At 31.7% G+C, this 25,460-nt stretch overlaps 1 protein-coding gene across 2 annotated transcripts in view; it reads right to left on the minus strand.

The window, feature by feature from the left end:
- Nucleotides 1-451: 451 nt before the first annotated feature.
- Nucleotides 452-25,460, minus strand: part of Tmem65 (transmembrane protein 65) — a 54,046-nt gene continuing 29,037 nt past the window's right edge. For both annotated transcript variants that reach the window (XM_046464747.2, XM_058585713.1), the window contains 6 exons: nucleotides 24,772-24,816; nucleotides 21,750-21,817; nucleotides 17,186-17,240; nucleotides 16,279-16,321; nucleotides 11,264-11,369; nucleotides 452-7,898 (listed from right to left, as the gene is read on the minus strand). In XM_046464747.2, the coding sequence (XP_046320703.1) occupies nucleotides 7,788-7,898; nucleotides 11,264-11,369; nucleotides 16,279-16,321; nucleotides 17,186-17,240; nucleotides 21,750-21,817; nucleotides 24,772-24,816 (428 nt within the window). In that variant the 3' untranslated portion in view covers nucleotides 452-7,787. The remainder of the gene's footprint in view (nucleotides 7,899-11,263; nucleotides 11,370-16,278; nucleotides 16,322-17,185; nucleotides 17,241-21,749; nucleotides 21,818-24,771; nucleotides 24,817-25,460) is intronic.

The following is a 25,460-nucleotide window of genomic DNA, read 5'->3' on the forward strand; positions in this document are numbered from 1 at the left end:
ACGGTGTTCTTCTTCATGGTCAGCTGGAAAATGTCATTGTCTTCCTTGCAGTTGAAGGGGAAGTTTTATTCAATGTTCTTCATAAGGCAGTGGATTTACTTATTTTAAATCTTGACTCTTGAATATTCTGTATGAAGAAATGAGAAGTGTGCACAAAGTACTTCTGGGGATAACAAAGTATGGTTGCTGTCTTGAGGAAAAGCACTTGTGAGGCTGTTCTGAACTGTGAGACAAGCTAGGGTATTCAGACATGGGTACCTGACAGGCATTTTCTCAAACATGAATAAAGTGAATGTCACTGTAAGGAAAACTAAGGGTATTTGCTACCAATGATAAAATTTAAGCTTTCAACTGAAAAAAATCAGAATTTTGGAAAATGTGTACCTGCCAACTGATCTTGACAATGTCTCAATATTTAAAAGGCTTTTTGAAAATGAGATTGCCAGTCATATTAAACATGATTTAAAATTTTTATATTCTGAAGTATATTAATTTTGGGAAGATCCGAATACCCAGTGAATTGGTGATTCCAAATGTTACAAAAATCACAGAGAAAAAGTCACAAAGTACAAACAGAACAATGGATGTTAATGCAACTCAATGCAAAATTTCATGCATAGGGTCTCTGATTCTCCATGGCAACTAACCTTTTAGAAACTACAGAAATCCAGTCATACTAAAAAGCTATTAAAATATTCCTCCAGTTTACAACCACATATCTGTATGCAGCAGAATTTTCATTTACTCCAAACAAAACAACATATCAAACAGATCAAATGCAGAAACAGATATGGGAATCCAGCTGTCTTCTATTAAGGCAAACATTAAAGACATTAGCAAAAAATATAAAATAATGCTATTCTTTTCATCAAATTATATTTCTGAAAAATAATTTTCATAAAATATTTGTTAACATGAAGTTGGCTTTTTTTATTTTTTAGTTCTTGATAGACCTTTATTTTATTTACTTATTTTTATGTGGTGCTGAGGATCAAATCCAGTGCCTCACACATGCGAGGCAAGCACTCTACCACTGAGCCACAACCCCAGCCCAACATGAAGTTGGTTTATTTTTAAATTAGTAAATGAATTTTTATAATTTGTCAGTTTTCATTTCTAATATAGTAAATATTTATATATCACTCAGACACAAAATTCCTTAGGTTTTTTAAAAAAGTAAAAGAGTCTTGAGGCCAAAAAGCTAGAAAATCTTAGGCTTATGATACTGGATTTGAGACATAATTGCAAAGCTGGTATTTCATGAGAACATGAGGAGAACAGTAAAAGTACCATAAAGCCCAGAGTTGGGAAAATAATTCCATGTTAAGAGAGAGAGGGAGACAGAAAGATTCTAGAAATTGTAGACAAATTCTTTCATATTAACCTTCAGAGAAAATGTTAGGACAGATTAAACAGAAAGTAAAGTGGAAACCATTAGCTCCCAAAACAAGTTCAATAAGAATAAATCATGTCACACCAAGGAATATTTGTTTTCCTGCTAATTGGTTGAAAAAAATTATGAACATATTGTATTTCCCATTAAGCATTTGATTATCAGTTATAAAATAATGGTCTGGAGAACTAGTAGTAGATTAACCAATCTGCCTGAAGCAAAATGTGACCAAGTTCAGAAGTGGTACAGATTATTACACAGGAAGCCGTATGTAGTACTGACTCAGAACAGGCTGAGAGTCAAGCCAGAATTCAAGTGTCCAGAAAGAAATCAGTGATTTGGATAGCAATGATCACTCATCAAACAGATAACCGCTGAGCCATCTACCACATGCCAGGTGCTGCACAGAGCATTAAACAGAGAGGCAAGCAAGAGAGATGTGTTAGTCAGCTTTTTGTCACTGTGACCAAGATACCTGACAAGAATAACTTAGAGGAAGAAAAGCTCATTTTGGCTCATGGATTCAGAGATTGAGTCTGTGATCAGTTGGCTCCATTGTTCTAGCCCAAAGTGAGACAGAACTCCATGCAGAAGGGCCTGCAGAAGAGCCTTGCTCACCTCATGGCAGCAGGGAAGCAGAAAGAGGGGAAAGAAATCACAAGGAAGATACCTGCTTCTAGGGCACCGCCACAGTGACCCATCTCCTCCAGCCTCACTCCACCTGCCTACATTACCATCCAAAGTCAGTCCATTCAAACTAGGATGGACTGGTTAGGTCACAACTCTCATAATCCATTTCACCTCTGAATATTCCTGCACTAACAGGAGCTCTTGGGGAAATATCTCATATCCAAACCATAACAATAGAGGAGATGTCATCTTTTACAGGACTAACTCACAAGCATAGTCAGGTCTTGTCCTCTTATAAAATGCAGACTCTTTACCTGAGTTAATATGAAAGAAAGAACAATTAAAAGATGTTAATAATAGAAAAATGAACTAAATTAATTTAGATTTGTTCTCCCAAATAGGGGTGAAGAAGAAAAATTACTTGATTCACATGCTTTTAAAATAACAGTATGGGACAAAAAAAATGCATTCTGATAACTATTCCCATAAGTCTATGGTTGAAAAGAAGAAAAAATAAGGAAGAGAAGAAACGCAAATACGTGAAAGAGATGCAGAAGACTGAGACACTGCAAAGAACAGTGGTGCTGGGGGAACCAGCATTCGAGAAAGATAAAGCTGTGATTCTAATTACAGTATCTCTTGAGTTCATTGGGTTGGCTTAACATCATCTTTTAAACCCCATTTATATAAGTGCTTTATAAATGAAAAAAACTATATAAATGCTTAGTTTTCATATTATTAGCAAAAGCCAAGTCTTTACTGAATTTCACAATTCTCATAGAAAATTATTTGATCCTTCTGTTTTTGAGAATTTTCTTCATCTTCTCCTAAAAGGAGTTCCTTTAAGTCTTCAGTCTTCAACCTCTATTTCATTTACTTAAACAATTTAATTTCTCAAATGCCTACTTTAGCTTTTCAGTCTTCATGCTCAGAAAAAGGTTTGCTCAAACTCTTTTATTTATAAACTTAGGTAAACATATCAATGGCATTCATAGTTTGCTGTTATAAAATTTCATTTGAATATCAGTTAAAAACACCATGTGTTTCATATAATTGTGAGCCAGACTGGAAAATCAGGGAATCCCAAATTCTGACACTTCAAAACTAAAATGGTACATGTCTCTGAATTACTACTCCATTTCTAAAAGTTAGAGAAGAAAAAACTAATTTCAGTGTTAGTTAGAACTCATACACCAAAAGCATTTATTGCTTTGGTAAAAACAAATGGTCTGTTGGGTTTCACAAAATGAACCCTCTGGATTTTGCTGATGAATATCCACTGACTTTTTGAATTTCAATGTCACTTCTTCAAGCTTCTGGACTATTTTCTTCTGCTATCAGTAAATATCCAACAAGTATTAATCTTAACATTTAAGTATTAATCTTTAGACTTAATTCAGACATTAGCAATAAGAAACAAACAAGCAAACATTTAACAAAGCATTCCAAAGTGAAATATATTCACATGTATGAGATTTTCTTAATACCAGTCTTACATAACTTAGCAGGATTCCTTCTCTCCACAGATATCTGTATCATTTATGTTCTTACTTTTTTCAGGCTTTCCCTGACCACTCCCAGTTATGACAACTGCCACCCTCTACCCACCTTGTTTCATTCATCACCACAGAACTCACCATTATCTGACAAAAAGAAAATACCTAAGTGTATGTTTGCTTTTCTTTGTCCTCTTGCCCTTCCAATGCATTCCATAAAACCAATTTCATGATGATAGAGATATTAGTGCCTTGGGCTATTCCTAACATACAGTATGCATTCAAAATCACAGAACCTGCTAAAGGAATCTTGAGATTATAAATACAATTTCCCTAGGTCATCAATGAGAAGATGACCCTTGAATATGGAGACAATAAGAAACCTAAACAGAGAATGTACTCGATAAAGTCCTTGAAACTGACATCCCTTTAATATAGTAGTTAAGAACGCAGACTTTACACATAGACAAAGCTGAATTCCAATCTGCTTGTAATAGTGACATCATTAGGAAAATAACCTCGCTATGCCTCATTTACTCATTATAATATAGGGATATAATAGCACCAACAATGTTGTTATTATGGTGATTAAATGCGGTAACGTGTGAAATACTTGAGTATACAGCAACAGATAAGTGTTTAATAAAAGGGAGCTCATACTGTTGTTAATATCATTACCACCATCCCACATAGGTTCCACAGCCTATTTTCTAATACTTCCCAATTAATTTATGTTTAAGACTGCTATCTACTTTCTAAGTTCATGCAACTGAAAAAGAAGCAGACTGGAGAAATAAAACAGCTGCCAAAAGCAAGAGAAAAAAAAAAAGCAGGAAAGATGGAAAAACACAAAAACTAGATTCCCAAGGTAATAATACATTACAGCACAATAATTACATCCGTGAAGAAGATGACAAGCCACTAAGAGAAAAGTTGTATTACCTTTAATATACTGTTTTCAGATGGGAAGAATATGTAATTTTAAAATGAGGGGCTGGAGGTATAGCTCAGTGATAAGAGTGCTTGCCTACAAGAGAGAGGCCCACAGTATAATCCTCAGCACTGAAGAAAAATAATTTTAAATTAATCAGGTTTACTTCCAAGTAGTTTATAAGATCTTTTGATGTAAAGTATAAACTTCCATTGTCTTCAAAATTTACCTTCTAGAGAAAAAGAATAAAATAAACCAGGCATTATTAAATAAATGGTTTGGATATCTCTGCAGTAAACACCCAAACAGTGTGATTTATCCAACCTCTTTGCAACTTTTTTATGGGATCACTCTTCTCTTATACTCTGTAAGGAGATAATGTCAATTGTGGATATCAGAGGTGATCATCAGCAGTTCCATTTACTGTCTCAGTGATGTTATTCCCACCTTGTAACAAATCTACATTTATTAATCAATTCCCTTTAGTGACAGAATAACCAAGGCTCTCTAAGATTAGAAAGAAAATCAAATTTTAAAATCAAACCATATTCCAAATTTCTTAAAAGATTTTTTTTTGTTCAATTCCTTTGTAAAAACATTGGTCACCATTTAACATACAGTGCAACAAAATGCACTCAGTTTACATGCATCAACAAGTCAATAAATCATAATACAGGGACAACATGAATTTCAAGCAGACAATACTGAAGCAGGTCATGTTGCATTAACCACAGCTCTAGTGTTCCTAATAGAGAAACAGTTAACACAAGAGAAACAAAGAGTTCCAGTTTCAATCTGAAATAGGATTCTTTGTGGCAAGTAACAAAATAAGGATCACATGGAGTTATTACTTTAAAGAGAACCATTTCTCAGAAATCATTTTGTGCAAAGCACTGCCTTAAAGCAGAATAAGACCTTGAAAAAAAATGTATACCTTCAGTTACGTCAAAAGGGTTTCATTTTTTGAAAATCATTTACCTGAATGATCCAAACTTTTATTATGACTATAAATTAAAACATCTTACAATGTGAAGGTTATATTCCATGTTTTGATCACTTAAATAATTTTGAATTTTAATTTTCAATTAAATTTAGAGATTCCATTATTAACTAAATTAATGACAGGGCTGGATTATTTTCAAGAGCAAAAAAAAGGAAATCAATAATCAAAAGTCCTTTCTAAACTGATCGTGGTGGTGCACATCTGTAATCCCAATGGCTCGGGAGGATGAGGCAGAAGGACTGAAAGTTCAAAGCCAGCTTCAGCAAAAGCAAGGTGCTAAGAAACTCAGTGAGACCTTGTCTTGAAATAAAATACAAAATAGGGCTGGGGATGTGGCTCAGGGCCAAGTGCCCCTGAGTTCAATCCTCAGTTACAAAAAAAGCCCTTTCTAAACTTATAGGTCAATTTTCTGGAGATGAGATTTGATTAATAAAAAGAAAAGCCAAGCACCATAATAAAATACTTTAAAAAAAAACAGGACAGCAATCAATACATAATTTAGGGACAAAAGCACTTATATGTTTATCAAAAAAATTAAATAAGCACTCTAATCCTAGCAATCTAAAATTTAAAAAAAAATTCTTTTTGGTGTCCATGTGAGATACAATATTATATCCTTAAGATAATTCTCTTCAAGATATCAGGTTGTAAAATCTGAATTTGATCAAATGAGAATGTCATGTTACTTGGCCTAAGAATTTTATATATTTATTTTTATGTTACATATTTTCCTTCTTCCCTCAAAATCTATGATTAATGGATATCAGCACTAAATTACTGTGAAGTACAGAGAAGAGAATTTATGACAATTTTCTGGTGGAAAAAAAAAATCTCCCTGAAAATGAGAGCTCAAAGTAATTATGTGCAAATGAAACTTCAAAATAAGATTCCTAAATATAGCCATCCTACAAGTTTGTCTTTTACATCTATTTAGCAACATAACTTCAAAACCAGAATAGTAAATTTTAATTTTTTTCTTCCATGATGTATTTAATTATTCTGTTACAAATAAGAGTAATTTTTAGCACAAGTAACAAGCTATATGCTAAAAAATTTAACAGTTCAAAAATTAAAATTTAGGATTCAGACACAGGTATACTTAGGTCAGATATATAAGAGTGAAAATAAGCGATTTTAACCAAGTATATGCTTTAAATGCCACAAAAGAAAAAGAAACACTAAAAATGGGAGAAAGGATTTTACCTCATGTAACTTGACTAGACTACATAACAAAAACAAAATATAAAATATTCAGTTTTCACTTCAAAAGAAATTATCCAGAAATAAAATTCACTACACAAAATATAACAAGGTTAGGATTATAAGGATGGGGTATTCAGATGAGAAGATACTACTTTGTGGGGGATGGAAATCCTTCCTAAGCAATAATTTGTATCTCATTAAACTTCCAAACATAAACTTCACACTTATACCACAAACTTTTCTATTTTCTACTTCTCTAAAAAAAAGAAATTTTAGCTTCTTAATTTCCAAGTATCATGTCAAATTCCTTAGTTCACCTGATTCCACAATCCCTAATTTAAAAGACTGTAAAATAATAATTTTCTGCCCCTAAAGAGTCTGAACCTGTGATGTAATTATTCACAATAAGGAAATTAAAGGTAAAAAAAAACATAAATAAGTACACTTGTTAGCATCTAGGTTTTTTTTTAAAGAGGGAGACTGTAATTGCTCTGTTTAACCCCTGGCTCTTAAGACAGTATGGTCAGAAAATTAAAATGAATAATATATACTTAAAACCTGTATTTATTTTGAATAGATGTGAGAGTTAAGAAAATGACTGAAATTATATATTGTAAATGTTTACTGTGAAAGAGTACAAAATTGATGTTGCCAAAAAGAGTAAAAAAAATTTTAACTGATATTAAACATCTTAAATAATTTGGGAAAATACCCTTAGGTTGAAGTGCAACTATCAAGGAACAACAGCGCCCCCCAAAAAAAAAAAAAAAAAATGCTTTCATGCATGTATACATGTTAAGTAACAAATAAGCAAACCCCAAGTCAGTACAGTACATCAACAACTGAGACTTAAATATTTTGATATACAAAGAAAGAGAAGGAAAAGATAAAATTGTTGACAGCCATTGATGAAAAAAAGCATCTCAACAATTTACACAAAATGATACTAAAGAGTTTCTTTTAAAAAGATGTCTTAAGAAGACCAAGCCACAATAAGTTAGTGTTTTCCATAATACATGCTGAATTGTTTGATCCCATATCTATACACTGTTACTGTCTTAATTCCTAAATGTTGTGACAGCATATATTTAATAACTGAGGTACATTAGTTTACATCTTTTTATAGGTACTCTAAGAGGATGAATTTTCCATTTCCAGTTTTTCATCGTCTTCACCTCCTCCAAAGAAAAACAACGGAAACATTCCTAGAATGCAGCCAATAGTCACCCCAACAGCTTTGCCCTAAAGAAACACAAAAGAACATTTGAAAGTTACTATATCCCTGAAAGGGGTATCCTTGCTTAAGTATCTATTACAATAGACAATTACCATGTACTAAAATATTTAACTTGATCAGTTGATCATAGTAATTTAAGCATTTTTAAAAAGCTACAAAAATATTCCAGAACAGGTCAATTTAAAGTCTGAAGCAGGGCTAGAAATGTGGCTCTGGTAGAATGTTGCTCTATCATGCACCAGGTCCTGGATTCAATCCCAGCACAGCAAATAAATATGTACATAAATAAATAAATAAAAATTTAAAAACAAAGTTCAAAGTAACCAGGAAAATCATCTTAAAAACATCATCAAAGAAATATTCACACTGACAACACTTTTTAAAAATTGTACATATAAAGGTCAAAAAATAGGAAGGTAGGATAAAAACTTGTAACAACTACTCTCAAAATATTTGGATTTGCTGTATCTTGTATATATTTCTTTTCTACATTTATTCCCATGTATACACAATTACTTATAGAAAAAATAATTATGTAAACATTGCTTAATTCTCTGCTTCACTTCACACTCCAGAGCAACCCCTGTTACAATAAACTTTCCAAACTGTTACATACATTTAATATGCAGATATCTAAATGCCACTTAATTGATGGTCTATAATCTCCTTAAAGCTTTCCTTGCATAAAAAAATTCTTTACTTCACCATTACAAGTGAACAGCAATAAATATGTCTGTTTTTACTTCTTCCCAATAATTCATTTAAAAATCAAATATAAACATTTGTGCATCTTCAAGGTTACAGTCATGCTGTCTACCCTGGACAAAACTACATATACATTCAAAAAAAAAAAAAAAATATATATATATATAAATTTCATTATATGTGTATGTTTATATATACATAAATTTTCTGCAATCTCACCTACATTATGAAAATTTTAAGTTGTTTGCTTCCATATATCATTTTTAAAATTTACATTTCTATGATGACTGTCAAGTTTAAACATTTTTCAATTAAGTTTGAGTACTCCATACAAGCATTGAAAATCTACTATGTGTCAGACTCCATCCTGGGTATACCAAGGAGATGGAGCCTGGCCAGAGGTAGTCTGTCTTTCTTTTCCAGAAACTTCCATTAGGTATACAAAGGAAGACAAAATATGTCCTGTCAAACACTATAGATGTTATGATATTTTCATAATCTACAGTCCTGAATAAAATGTCTTCTTCTATTAGAGCCTATATTTTTTCTAATAAATTTTAATAGTAGACATTATTTCAACAAGAGCTTGTATAACATTTTTTTCAACTTTTGCTATTTTGGGTTTTTTTATTGGTGGTGGTGGTGGTAGTAGTTGTATGCCCATGCTTTATATTAATAGTCAAATCTGTCATTTTCATTATTTCAAAATTTTAAAAGGTATAACTCCTTCAAAGTTTTAGCAAGATAAAATTTAAAAGTTTAATCCTTTATTCTTATTTGACTTCAACATCTATATTCACTGATATATCTTTAGAGTCTATATTAGGTTGTAAGACTCCCTTCCGCCAGCAGACTCATTTCTCTCCCCCTTGCTGATTCTGAAGAAGACAACTGCAATGCTGTGAAAGGGTCTATGCAGAAGGCCATAGGCCATGGGACTCTAGGAGACATGGCTGTCCTCTGGCCAAAAGATAGCCAGAAGATGGGACCTTTACAGACACAAGGAAATTAATTTTGCCAAAGAACTGTGAGAACTTGGAAGTACATCATTTCCAGCTGAGCCTCCAGGCAACAACCAAGTCTTGGCTGCACAATGACTGCAGCCTTCTAGGGGACCCAGCTGAGCTGTGCCTGATCTCCTGACCCAAGAAAGTGAGAGGTAGTAAATACGTGTTGTTATAAGCTGCCAAATTCATGGTAATTTTTTATATATGAATACATAGGCATAAATAGGAGCCTGAGAGTTTGCATTTCTAACAAGTTCCCACATAAAGTTGATCTTGTAGATCTTGGCACCATCCTTTGACAACCACTGACCTATAAAATCTTACTATTTCTCAAGGTTTTAACTCTCACCTAACTTTTTTTCAGTGGGGTCTCCATGACTTTCCTATTTAATACTCTAATCTGACTCTATTGTAGCACTCCCAATACTTTTGTTTTTAATTCTCATTTTGTTTATGAATTTCTAATATACTAAAAAAATTATCATGTCTTTTTATTGTCTTGTCTCCTCTTTTGCTGGAACACAAGAGAAGAAAGAAGGAAAGAAGGAAAGAAGGAAGGAAGGAAGGAAGGAAGGAAGGAAGGAAAGAAAGAAAAGAAAGAAAGAGAGAGAGAAAGAAAGAAAGAAAAAACTCTTATTAACTGATGTATTAAAAACTCCAAGATCTGTACCTGGTGCATAGTAGGTGAACAATAAATATGTGCTAAATGAGTGCGATGATGACACCTATCATCTCTAATTCACACCTCTCTAACTCTTACCTTTAACCCTAACCCTAATAAGTATCACCATTTGAATATCCTGCTAGCATCTTATACTCAATAGGTCGAAAGCAGAATTCTTCATCTTCCCTTCCCATCTTGCTCTTCCTCCTTTTCTTGACTTAAATATGAAGGAAGTTGGATGCTACCAGTAAAGTCTTCACTGGCTGACTATCACCGTGTTTGAGGTACGAGCTCCTTAGCAGGGCATATACTGTGCCTTTCCTGTCTGGTTCATGCTTATTTCTCCAGTGCTGTTTTTTAATACAACTCTATCCGCAACTACTACATAGTATAGTCACAAAATTCCTAATTTTCTGTATTTCTCTGAATATTCCCTTTTTCTTTATCATACCTTTTATTTGCTAGACATTATACTCAGAACTCAACTGTTTTATCTAGTAAATGTCTCATTGATAACTCAAAAATAGCTTAAAATCAAGAATTACCAAGAAATCTCCCTACCAAAAAACAATCCCCCCAAAAATGTTATTTCTCCTTCTTGTGCTATTGTTATACCTTGTGCATAATTCTATTACTGCATATGTCATACTAAATGATAATTTTTCTACATGTCTTTCTACCTAAACTAGTGTCTTAAGGATAACTATAGTTAATTATTCATTTTACATTCTCCAATCTCTGGCACATAACAGATACTACTCCTTAGGATTAACTGAATTGTATAAAGATTTTTTTTTAAAAATCAAGTCTACTTATAAAAAATAAGGAGCCAATACATAAATACTTATTTTTATAAAGACTTCCAAGGCCTGTATAATTTTTGTTAACTGACTTTACTCAAATCAATTTTAGACTCAGAGTTTTCAAGATACTAAACTTAGTGTCGTTCTTTGTCTACCCAAATTCATTGTCATAGATCATATAAATTACTTACCAAATGTGTACTAACACGTGTTTGCCACATGTCAACTTGCTTTGGTGTGAGGTCAGGAATTGACAGGCCTAACCTGGAAGCCAAAGCTTCAACATAGCCTGCAAGTCTTTAAAAAAACAAGATAAGAGAACAGAAAATGAGTTTTTAAAAAGACATGCAAGTGTCCTCATATAATAAAACAATAATTATTGCAAAGAGAAACAAGATAATTTTACATGTGTACTGGCACTACAGAATGGCAAAACAGTTCTTGCAACTTTTATTTTTAGCATATATAAATAACCCAGTTTAGGAATATTTTCATATTAACATGTTTCATAGGTAAACTGACTCAAAGCAATTATTCTCCATCATTATCTTAAAAAGAACTATTCAAGATACATAAAATTTTTTACAAATAATTACAATTTCTGTACTTGTTCCAAAACTCAAAGCAAAGTACCTTAATTAGTATAAATTAATAACTATTATCAGAAACAAAAAGGTTTTCTAAATTCATCATATTTGTATACTAAGACAGGCAGCCTAGAATATTCAAGCTAACCTCAAGTGTTTTATCATTTCTAAGTTGCTATCACTTAAAAGATATAATTTTAAAGATATAAGTTTTTGAACTTCAAATAAAAAGTTTGCCAATTAGGCTATGCATACCATCAATCATAAAATGGATCCTGATATCAGTCAGATATGTTAAATTTTTAAAAACTATGCACCTAAGAACCCATAAAATGTAGATCTGTTATTTAGTGGAAGTAAAAATAAGACAGAAGGGAAACAGTGCTTAAATATAAAGAATCCTAGTAAAAGATTCATCTCCAATTTAAAAAAAAAAAAACTTTTATGATAACAATCTAAAATCAAATGAATATAAAATCTACCAGATCATTTGAATCTACTAAATATATCAAAAACTACTAAGTGATAACATTATCATTATTAACCTTAAACTTGGAAACTGGAAAATGGAACATTTAAGAGGTGATATCATGATAGATTTATGTCACAAATTCCAGGAATAGAAATTCTGATCATGGTCTTAAAGTAAAGAAATTTCATTTTTAACAGTAGTTTTGGCCCCAAACTGTTCTACAAAATCCTTAATACAGAAGGTTGGACCACTTATAAAACTACCTTTGCCTAGATTATAGGGTGAAGTAGACTTCTACTACACCCATATCCAAATCTCAAAACATAAAAAGGGGGCTGGGGTGGTGGCTTAGTGGTAGAGCACGAGCACTAAGCATGTGTGAGGCCCTGGGTTTGATCCTCAGCACCACATATAAATAAATAAAGGAATTGTGTCCAACTACAAAAAAATAAAAAGGATGCTCAAGGTGTTGGGGTTATGGCTCAGTGGTACAGCACTTGCCTAGCATGTGTGATGCCCTGCGTTCAATCCTCAGCACCACATATAAATAAATAAATTAAATTAAGATATTAAAAAAAAAAGGACACTCAAATTAGCCAACAAAGGGAGGCAGAAAATCAAAGACAGAGCAAGATGTTTATCATAATAATTAATGCCAATTTCTTAGGGTTCCCCAAATGTAGAAAGCAGCCCAGGCCATTTGGCACTTGAAAGAGAGAAAGCTGCCCTTTTCCAAGTAGCCATCCGCAGCTTGTTTCATCATTCCTGCCACATGAAACAGAGAACAAAATGGCCCCAATTTGAGAGCTGAGGGCATGGCTTAGTAGAAAAACACATGTTTATCATATACAAAGTATGTATATATTGTATTTAAATGCATAAAATATGTATAAGTGTTTATACATACACACACACACACACATACACATACACACTTGGTGTTCTAGAACTAAATTTTCTAATTGAATATTTCTAAGGCAATAGTTTATTTTTTGTTTGTTTGTTTTTGTTTGTACCAGGTATTGAACCCAGAGGTACTTTATCCAACTAATTATATCCCAACCTCATTTTTTATTTTTTGAGACAAGGTCTTGCTAAGTTGCTTAGGGCCTCACTAAGTAGCTCAGGTTAGCTTTGAAGTCATGATCCTCCTGCCTCAGCCTCCTGAGCCTCTGGGATGGCAACTGTATTAAACATTGGGTTGTGTCAAATATAGGTGCTAGGTTATACTTCAGTCATGCATACATGCAAACTCTGTATATATATACACATACAAACATGTTCTGGCCATTATTTCCTTTCCAAGTTCCAATTTCTAGCAAACAAGCTCAGTCAGTATCCTCAAATTTGGGCCAGATCTTTTATCTTTGGGATTCATGGTTCAGTGTTGGAGTGGAATAATGATGAAAGTTTTTGCTTTTAAACCTGTCTTACTCTTTAGAGATGTCTACAAAATGTATGTTCAGTGAATGAAAAATTCCATTTTGCTTACATTATTCTAATTTTAGTATAAATATTGGCATGTATCAGAAAGCCAGGGCCCCATCCCCAGAAACATTAATTCTGCATGATTGAAGTATAACCCAGGCACCTATAAATGATGCACACAAATATTTAATGTTCTTGACATAAGAATATTCAATTAGTTCAACATACAGAAATCAATAAATATAATTCATCACATCAATAGACTTAAAGATAAGAATCATATGATCATTTCAATACATGCAGAAAAAGCACTTGACAAAATATACTACCCATTCCTCTTCAAAACACTAGAAAAATTAGGGATAACAGGAACATATCTCAACACTGTAAAAGCTATCTGTGCTAAGCCCCAGCCAACATCATGCTAAATGGAGAAAAATTGAAAGCATTCCCCATAAAAACTGGATCAATACAGGGATGCCCTCTTTTACCATTTCTATTTAACATAGTTCTTGAAACTCTGGCCAGAACAATTAGACGAAAGAAATTAAAGGGGTATAGACAGGAAAAGAACAACTGAAATTAGCACCATTTGCTAACGATATGATTCTATAACTAGAACACCCAAAAACTTCACCAGAAAACTTCTAGAACCAGTAAATGAATTCAGCAAAGTAGCAGGGTACAAAATCAACAACCATAAATCAAAGGCATTTTTGTATATCCGTGACAAATCTTCTGAAAGGGAAATGAGGAAAACTACCTCATTTACAATAGAAAAAAAAAGCTTGAAAATCAACCTAACAAAAGAGGTGAAAGACCTCTACAACGAAAACTACAGAATGCTAAAGAAAGAAATTAATAAAGATCTTAGAAGATGGAAAGATCTACCTTGTTCTTGGATAGGCAGAATTAATATTGTCAAAATGACCACACTACCAAAAGCACTATACAGATTTAATGAGATTCTGATCGAAATCCCAATGACATTCCTCATGGAAATAGAAAAAGCAGTCATGAAATTTATTTGGAAAAATAAGAGACCCAGAATAACTAAAGCAATCCTTAGCAAGAAGAGTGTAGTAAATGGTATCACTATATTGGATCTTAAACTATACTACAGAGCAATAGTAACAAAAATAGCATGGTATTAGCACCAAAATAGACTTGTAGACCAATGGTATAGAATAGAGGACACAGAGACTAACCCACATAATTACAGTTATCTTATGTTAGACAAAGGTGCCAAAAAGATACACTGGAGAAAGGACAGCCTCTTCAACAAATGGTGCTGGGAAAACTGGAAATCCATATGCAAAAAAATGAAAATTAAACCCCTATCTTTCACCATGCACAAAACTTAACTCAAAGTGGATCAAGAACCTAGGAATTAAACCAGAGACCCTGTGCCTATTAGAAGAAAAAGTAGGCCTAAATCTCCATAATGTTGGTTCAGGCCCCAACTTCCTTAATAAGACTCTTATAGCACAAGAATTAATATCAAGAATCAATAAATGAGATGGATTCAAACTAAAAAGCTTCTTCTTAGCAAAAGAAACAATCAGTCAGGTGAAGAGACAGCCTACATCTTGGGAGCACATTTTTACCCCTCACACATCAGATAGAGCATTAATTTCTATGGTATATAAAGAACTCAAAAATCTTAGCACCAAAAAAAAAAAAAAAGCAAATAACCCAATCAATAAATGGGCCACAGAACAAACAAATACTTCTCAGAAGGTGATACACAATCAGTCAATATATATATGAAAAAATGTTCAACATCTCTAGCAATTAGAGAAATGCAAATCAAAACTACTCTTAAGATTTCATCTGATGTTAGTCAGAATGGCAGCTATTAAGAATACAAACAACAAGTGTTGGGAAAAAGGCACACTCATACATTGCTGGTGGGACTGTAAATTGGTGCAGCCAATATGGAAAGCAGTATGGAGATTACTTGGAAAACTGGAAATGGAACCACCTTTTGACCCAGCTATCCCACTCCTCAGTCTATACCCAAAGGACTTAAAAATAGCATACTACAGGGACACAGCCACATTAATGTTTATAGCAGCACAATTCACAATAGCTAAACTGTGGAACCAACCTAGATGCCCTTCAGTAGATGAATGGATAAAGAAAATGTGGCATATATAAACAATGGAATATTACTTAGCAATAAAAGAGAATAAAATCATGGCATTGGCAGGTAAATGGGTGGAGTTGGAGAATATAATGCTAAGTGAAGTTAGCCAATCCCCCCCCAAAAAAAATGCCAAATGTTTTCTCTGATATAAGGAGGATTATTCATAGAGGGGTTGGGAGGAGGAGCATGGAGGATTAACGAACTCTAGATAGGGCAAAGGGTGGGAGGGGAAGGAAAGGAGCATGGGGGTAGGAAAAACATATGGAATGAGATGGACATCATTACTCTAAGTACATGTATGAAGACATATACATTACTCTAAGTACATGCATGAAGACATATAGTGTGACTAAACTTTGTGTATAACCTGAGATATGTGTAATATGAATTGAAATGTATTCTGCTGCCATATATAACAAATTAGAATAAAAAATTTAAGAAAAAAGAATATTCAACTAAGAAATTTAGTTCTAAGACACAAAGAAAACTTATTTTAAATGCTTCTCAATTAAAGGAAAATGGAGCAAAGAAAGAATATAAGGACACAAATGAATAAATAAATGGACCTACCCAAGTCCAGCTAAATCAGACACAAGATTTCCCAAAGCAGCAGCTAAAAATTTGAAAAATGACATGTAAATTGTTACATAAAAGTCAGAAAAATTATGATAATATATCAATATGTGACCCACAGAGCACTGGTCTAGGAGGGTAATTACATTAACTATTAAAAACTATATATTTAGAAACTCATTGTAAAGCTTTCAATCTCAAGAGTTCAAAATAGAGTATGATTCTGAAATTATAATATTCTACCTCTATACAGTAATAAGTTTCTTTTTTTCTGTAATAGCAGCCAGTTTCTGTTTTGGTTTCAATGCCAAAACACATACATAATATTTTATAATTTTATCTTTCATACAATGTATATTTCATATTCACATAATTGGAAGTTAAAGACTAAAGCCATACATACAGCTCTGAATTCAAGGAAGTCAAGGAAAAGAAACATTACTGTCAGGAACTCATTGACCTCATGTTTTTCACACAATAAACAACAAGGAACCATTTCCAAAATTTCACTATCATGAGCAAAGTGGTAATAGAGGCAGAAGGAAAGGGGTTCAATCGTGTATTCTGATTTTCTGCTTTTCTAACCAACTAGAAAATAATTTAATAGAGACAAAGGATAAACAGATCTGAGGGTAACCATGAATTACCAGACAAACTTGTTTTAATATAGACAATATGACAGAAAACTGTTACCTATTAATTAACATGAAATATCTAAAATTTCTTGGAACAAAGTGCTACATATATAAAACTAAGAATCAGAAGACTAGGACTAAGAAAATAAACAGATATTTCAATTAGTAAATTCATTTCAAATAAATTATCATCTTCTAAACCTAACCTACTGAAATCTTCTATAAAATACATACCCAGTAGAATAATAACATTTGCTATTATTATATACCTGCCATCGTTGAAATTCCCAAAATAATTCCAATAGATAACTCGATATGGGTTCCCTGAAAAATGATTAAGAAAAAAATCTTAAAAATTAAAACAAAGTGACTATAAAAGAATAGCAAACCATTAATAAAAATGGGTAAAACAGTTAAATCAACATGTTAGTGCAGCAAAATATGGAGAAATATGCACGTTATGAGGTATTTCACTTAATTATTAAATATATTCATTCATGCAGAAATAACATTTTATTTATTAAAATTAAGCCTTTTAAAAACAAAATAATACCCCATATAGAGATACAATTCATCATTTTAAAAATCTAGAATTTCTATTTTTCTATCACAGAAAAAGATGGTTTAAAGCTCCTTGAACACAAAGACTAACTCTCATAATTAAATTCTAAATGATATATCTCTACTATTGCTATTTACTGAAAGATTAAAAAGACTAAACCAGTTCCTAGAGAAACTGAAGTTTGTAAAATTATCCTTGTAATATTTAGTTCTTTATCCATTAAGTAGTGAAAGTATATGATTCATTCATAAATAGTAACAGCATTTAATATAATAGACCTAACAATAAAAATAAGACCCTAATGCATTTCCACTGAATTTATTTATAGACAGTTAAATATTTTCTACATTTCTATTATCGTTCCACTGGTGGCGGGGGGAATAAAGCTCATATATTTACTTTCACTTTAAAGCAGAACTGAAATAAAGAAGATTGTACTACTCTAATGGCCTATTTAAAACAGAACAAAGAGGAAATTCTAGGATCTATTGTGCTAGTACAGTTCTAATGTATGAGCAAGCCTGCAACAGGTGGACTTAATTTTCAAGAGCCCTCTTAAATAACACTGACATTTGAAAATTTCTTTAAAATTTTTTTTAAAAATCTCAATGATGTTGATACAAAAATGTCCTATTATATAGAAATATTGCATTATTTATCCACTGTTTACAAAACTGAAAAGAAACTGAAATAATAATCCTTAAGACATGGATGTGCCTGATAAACAAAAGTCTCCTCCGCACTTAAAATGACACGCTTTCTAAAAGCACCCAAAGAAACAGATTTCTGAAAAAGGAAACAAAAAAGTAAGGAAAAAACAGGCACAGAAATAAAAATGAAGATGCATATCTTTATATGTGAATGTAAAAGAACTGGAGCAACACTAGAAGAGAAGCATCTCACAGCTACAGCATACAATAAATATATACAGCACCTTGAAGATCGATGAATCTTTGCAATACATGTATTTAAAAATATTTTCATGCTTAATTACTTGGTTGAACTTAAACATATTTGGTCCTCCTAAGACCATGAAAAGACTCATGTAAATTCAAAGACAGTTTGAGGAGAGCAATTGACCCTCCACTTCTTTACTTTGTGTCACAGTTACGTCAAATTTTGTATTAATAGGCAAGGTAAAAATTATATATAAATCTAATATTAGTTGTCTTAAAGTTATATCTGGCTCATCACCTTAATACAGTTAATCTATTCTAGACTCTAAAATGTTCTATCCTAATTAAAAGTCATTCAAAAACATTAAAATATAAATTATAAAATCCTAAAAAATCAGGCAAGGTGATACAGTCCTGTAATCTCAGCGACTCAGAAGGCTGAGGTCAAAGGATTACAAATTTGAGGACAGTCTCAGCAATTTAGCAAGTCTCAAAATAAAAAATAAAAGGGCTGGGGATGTAGCTCAATGGTAAAGCACCCTAGATTCAATCCACACTTCTTAAAATAATAAAATAAAATAAAAAGCAATCCTATAATAAAAAAATATAATGAACTATGAAACCCAAGGATTAGTATTAATAGCAGCCAATAATAAAGGTCTAATTTATGACAAACAATTATACAAGAATCTGCTTTTATGACTACAAAAGTAGCAGCCAGAAAAGGACATCTAATAGGAAGGCAGAAAAGGTCAAATGTCACGCTAGACAGTAGGTAAGATATGGCATGAAAGAACAAAATAAACAAAGAACTTCTTACTAAGTCTTAAAACAGTCACAACTGTTCTATAATATGAAGAGAAAATCAGTATTTTAAAAAATTAAAAAGGTAAAAAACATTCTTACAATGGTAATGATCACTTATTTTCCTTTCCACAGACTACAGTTATATTATTTATCCATTTGAGTCTTAGCAGTTTATTACAAATGCCTCACCAGAAACTGTCCTGTCAGTCTCTGAACTGGTCTGCAGAGCATCTGTGCCACACCTATCACTCTCTGCAAATGTTTAAGGTGGTAATTTAAAATATTTATTTTAGCAAAAAACAGTGATTCGTCCTTGAAGCCGGGTTTAAATATAAACAGAGTAAGGAGTTATTACAAATTTGGAATTAAACATTTTAGGCCTAAAAAAATTAGTCTATTCTCAGTTACATTAATAACAAGGCACAGGCCTGAGTAACACAAAATAATAATCAACCCTAAAATAATCTGACTTTTGAATATGTTTTGGTTGCTGTTTTTAAACACAGATATCTATTACTTTAAATATTTATTCTTTTTTAAAAATGATGACCATACTGTGAAGGTATTATTCTAGATTTAAGAAACTAAAAGTTTCCCTATTCTGACCTTTCTTCAAAATACTCCTACACCCCTCTTCCTGCAAAATATATCACACGATTCCCTGTAACAAGGATATTCTTTCAGCATTTCAGTATTTAAGGTCTGTCCTATTGTGGTGAAAAACATAATGGTTATAAAGATGGTGGCATGGGTACTAGCTATCAATAAAGAGAACCCAAAATGCTGACTAAAACCATGCCAAACTGAAAGAAATATTTACCACAGAGACTTTCTATTCATGAGCACATGAATCCTGGAGCACAATCTACTCACAAGCACACGAAGTTTTAACTACAGCTTACAAATTTAACAAAACGGAGTTTTCATTATAATTAGATTTGATTTACATTTACTCTTTAATTTAGACAACTCAGATTTTAGTCACTTCAGAAAAGCAGTGCAGTTCTAAATAGCTGAATAAATCTCTCACATTCACAGGTACGCAAATAGACCAATTTTATTCTTTTGTGTACATTAGGAATATGTCATAAACAATAAAAAAAAAAACTAGCATTCTGGAATTCTATTTTAAGGCCTTCACTAAGTGTGTTAGCCTATAGAAATCTGATCTTGCCAGGTTTCTTTACTAAAGAATCCTTTGTGTGCATGCCAGAGCATCTTCTGTCATGGTTTATGCAGCAGGATGCCATGTGCTGTGTGAGCCCTGTGAGTCTCCTCCACCAGGTGAATGGCTGAACTTTGTGGGTGGCTAATCTACATCAATATGGACATCAGAGCTACACTATATAGCAAACAAAGCTATTCTAGAATGAACCAACATTAGGTATTCTTTAAGCAACTTCTATAATCTACATAATGTGAATTACTTTTAAAAATATCTACTTTGAAACCAAATCTTGTATTTACATTCACTTGCAATCCTGGTGAACTCGAAAACACAAAAAGAAACCCTGCATCTCTCATGTCATTTCTTCATAGTCAATAATCCTAAGATTATTTTTTTTCAGTAGTCTCCTACAATGTAGTATATTTATAGTATTAATCATAGATAATAGAACTTTTAAGAGTCATTGAAACTAACAACAAACTCTCTAAGCTCTAAGTTAAAGAAGCACTTTGATTTTCTCAAATGAGTTCAAGTAAAACCCCTACCTGAGAACTCTTAAATTGGTATCCAGAAATAATTGCTACTTTTATCACCTCACAGAAAATAGATAATAGACCTTCAATCTAACATCTGAGAAGAAAGAATTCACATTAAGTATTCTAAAACTATGTACTAAAAGTTGTTATTACCTTACAATGATCAACCCATTCCATTTGGACAAAATAAGAGAAAAGTGAATAGAACACTGGACGGTTTTTGAAGACTTGCATTTTGATCATGGACCTATTTCTGTTACGAATATGGACCAAATATTGGTATACTTTGCCAAGAGGCATTACTAATAATAAGAAATGCATATCAACCAATTAGGATACACTTTTAAGAAGCATCCTTACATTTAAATGACCATATGAAGGGGACTACTATAATGCAACAAAGGCAGAAAGGGCAATATATTCAATGCTCTGAAATGAAACTTTACAACTTCTGGGTTAAATGGCTAAAGCTCAGACTGTATATCAAAATATCTGTTGAAACATTTTTGAGTGAGAAAATTAAACAATGAACTAATCAAATAACCTACATAAGTGATGACAACTAGTAACACAATTAAAGAATATCAAAAAAAATTGCATGCTTTTTTCTTTCAAAGGGTTGAAACTTGATTAGATGATATAAACCTTAAATGACTTATCTAAATGCTTTGCCAAAGTCTTAATAATTAACATATATCGTGCCTTAAAATTGAGCTAATCTAATTAACATGAAACATAAAATAGTGTTGATCATTATGATGTTAATTAAAATTAATAGCTATATTATACAAATTATTAGGAAAATATAGACCACAATCATTTCTTTATTAACTCAAAATAGAAGTGGTGAGAGAATGAACTTACTGCAACAATCATAATTGCATTATCCAAAAAGCCAAACCCTATGAAAGGTATCGCATTGTGGATGAATACTGAAAAACATCAAAAACAGAAAAAAGTAGATTTTAAGATTTAACTTTAGAATGAAAAAAACAGACCATATGATTAAAGTCTCCAGTAGACTTGATAATCTTTAGAATTTGTTTCTCATCTCTCATAGTCAATAGATTCTGCTATTGCTATAAGTTTAACTACTTGATAAAAGTTATACTGGAAAAAACAAAACAAAAAATACATAACATGTAACAACAGTTGTATTAGTCTTTTGTGTTTTCTTACTGGCAATACACATATATGGACACACCCACACATAAATATACATTTGGTTAATGATGGAACAACTTAGTAAACATATAAATACTATATTGTACCTGATTAATTGCTACAACATCAATCTGTTTCTCTTTATGCCTAAAGACTATTATCATAAAATTGATCTTTGTATTAGAAATATTGAAAAATGCCCAGAATCAAATTTCTGGGAAGTTACTTGATTGCTTTTATTCACTAACCAATTTTTTAAAGAAAAACTGTCTGAAAAATATGATTAACTTATTTTTTAGACATCTATATGCAGTCCTTCCCCATTCACAATTCATCAGGATCCCTAAATCCTACTACAAAACCATAAAGAATCAATTTGTTTTGAATCAAAATATAATTTGACCCTTCCTACCAAAGGCACACCTAACCTCATCTATCTGGTGCATAATATAAATGAAGTGATATATTAAAAGTGCAACTTGGAAGAACTAAAACTTATTTATACATTTAGCCTCATATTTTCATATTTGCATCTTCAGCACATTACATAATGCTGAGAACATAGTAGATGCTCAATAAATAATAATTGAGGGCCACTACCTGGAAAAGAAGAGCATTCCATATTGAGAGAACTGAAGGCAGACTGTGAAACAGATTAAAAGCTGGGAATAGGTAAAAGACTTGATTCTAATTAAAACTATAAAATTGCCAAGGTATGGTCAATATCAGTTCAACTAAGGGCTTTCTTCACTAAACGTCAAAACCCAGTTTCATACTATATCCAAAACATAGTCCCTTAAACCAATTGGTTATATATGTGTTAGGTGATTTTAGAGTCTTTTTTCTTTTAACTCAGTTAAGTCCATAGAAAATATAATTGAAATATTATCTAGAAGTTATGAAACTTTAATCTTACTATAGTGAGTTCTGCACCAATCAGGGAAAGCTAATAAGTAGTTTTTAAAAAGGCACTATCAAAGATAAAGGGAAAGAGTATATAGAATATAATAATGCATACTATTATATATAAAAAAGAGAGTACATAATAGGTATATAATAGTTATTTCAGATTTCTTCTTGCTATTAAGTAGAATTGTCCAATATTAAGAGAAAAATATTTAATTATGAATAGTATTTTAAAAGCTATTAAGATGATAAAATAAAATAGCATATTAATGAAATGGGATTTTTCAGAGTCTAGCCTTACTTCTTTGACTTTTTGCCTTTATCTAATTGCTTATCTACTGAGCATTCTAAATTTTATAAGAAACATATACACAATCCTAATTTCCAAAAGTAAAGTACAAATAGCTTAAAATAATATAATGAAAAATTTTAAATTCATCAAGTGAAATATGTACAGTAAATAAAAAGCTACTTAAGTATAACTGCAAATCATCTTCCCAAGTTCTTTGAAACATCTGGCAGAGTAATGATGAAATCAGTTAAGATTACTCAGCATTTGGGGTTAACCTGATGTCATCTCTAAAACTGTCTGCGATACAAACATCTTAATATTAAATATAAAGGAGATTAAATTAAGATTAGTCTAATTGTTATCCTTGTAAAAACTTGGTCAGTAAAACCAAGGCACATTGCTACAGAAATCACTTTGAACTATAAAATACATTATGTTTTTATGTTTCTACCTTTTAAAAAAGTCCTATAAATAAAATTTCTTTTTAACCCAAAGGAAAAAGTATAATTTTTTTTAAAAAGAAAATGAATAATGTATTAGGCACTCAACTGGGAACTTGAGCTACAAAGATAAACAAAGGTTTTAGGTATGGTGACATATCTATATAAACATGAACTACAAAAAAAGCTAACAGTATTATATGGTGATGTCAATATAGGTAGTATGAATTAGGATGGAAGAATAAGGAAAGAGTCTTCCCAGGTGGGAAGAATAGTCCTAAAAATTCTGAAATTCTTTGGCATTTGGATTAAGTTACTAATTTCTAATATAAATTTTATTCTACCTATAAGAAAAAAAAGAGCTGGTTATTAGATAGTTTTTTCTAATGATATAAATTTGCTTTAATTATCTCCTACTAATATGTGATTTCTTCAATTTTCTTTGGGAAACACTATAACATAGAAATTGTTAGCAAATCACATTTAATATTTGGCTTCAATTTACAACCTATTCAAATTTGCTATATCATTAGATAATTCTCTTCTTCTTATAGTACGATCCTTAACTGTTTTATATTACTTCCAGGTTAGTCCTACAATATATTTATTCCTATTATAATGGAGAAAAGAAAGAAAAGCAGCATTTTAATAAGGTTATTCTTCCTGGTGTTTTCAATGAACTTTACTTTTCACTGTTTACAAACAGTTAAGCAGGAAGTATTTTCTGCATCAGAGAAGAGTTCTATCTAGTTTTGAGCCTAGAAATTCTAGTTCTTCAGTTATCGCACTTAAATTCAAATACATTCTTTTTCCTGGAATTAAGAAAAATTCTATCGTAAGTATAATTATATTTATAGACAGCAATAATATCTTGACATATTAGCTATTAAACACTATTAGCTATACCATAGTACTGTGTTAATATCAAACCAAGTTTATAAAATGCTTCTGCAAAATAAATAAGATAATCTACTTTTTCTAGCAAGATTAATTTACTATTTCTTCTGTGCTATTAATAAATGATATAGTTATATCAAGTCCAAAAGATAGATGCACATATATTTAACAATTATAGAACCATTACCATATCTCAGCTGTCCTGGGGTAGGTGGCAGAGCTTCCAATTTTTCTAAAGGGGAAAAAAAGGGTGTGAGGCAAGAATTAGTTACTATAACATGATTTTTTTATTACAAAGAAGAAAACACCGGTAGAGATACAACATGGAAGAACAGTAGAGTTTATTCATAAATTATGTTTAGGTTAATGGACAACAGTTATCTATTTAAAAGAACATTAACTGCTATGATTAAACTACAAAGTTAGCAAACAAAACTGACCTTTAGTTATAAGCCTACCCTGGGCCCCGAGGCTCTGCGTAAATCACATTTTTTGTATTTCTTTTACTTAAGTTCTTGCATCTATATAATGAGACTATCTGCACTAATTACAGTAGAAAAACACTTCAGAAATTTAGCTACTATTTTTAAGGTAACATCTCAAGAAAACTTAATATGTATAAATACTGATAGCAGAAAATACTCAAATACACCCAGATATCCTTTAAAAATAGGATAATATCCTAAAGCAATGTAATTACAACAATGATTTTACTAGATTAGGTAAGGTTCTTTAATTCCATTAGATAATATACAGAATATTTTGATTTTTGAAATCTATACTAGTAGATAATATTCTGCCTAATACAACAATCAAAAAACTATGCTATTATTCAAAAGCACAAGTATAATACATGTCATAATGTTTCCCCAAGTA

This window comes from Marmota monax, unplaced genomic scaffold, assembly GCF_021218885.2.
Source record: "Marmota monax isolate L192 unplaced genomic scaffold, Marmota_monax_Labrador192_F-V1.1 WCK01_AAM20220418_F8-fsc00003, whole genome shotgun sequence".
NCBI lineage: Eukaryota > Metazoa > Chordata > Mammalia > Rodentia > Sciuridae > Marmota > Marmota monax.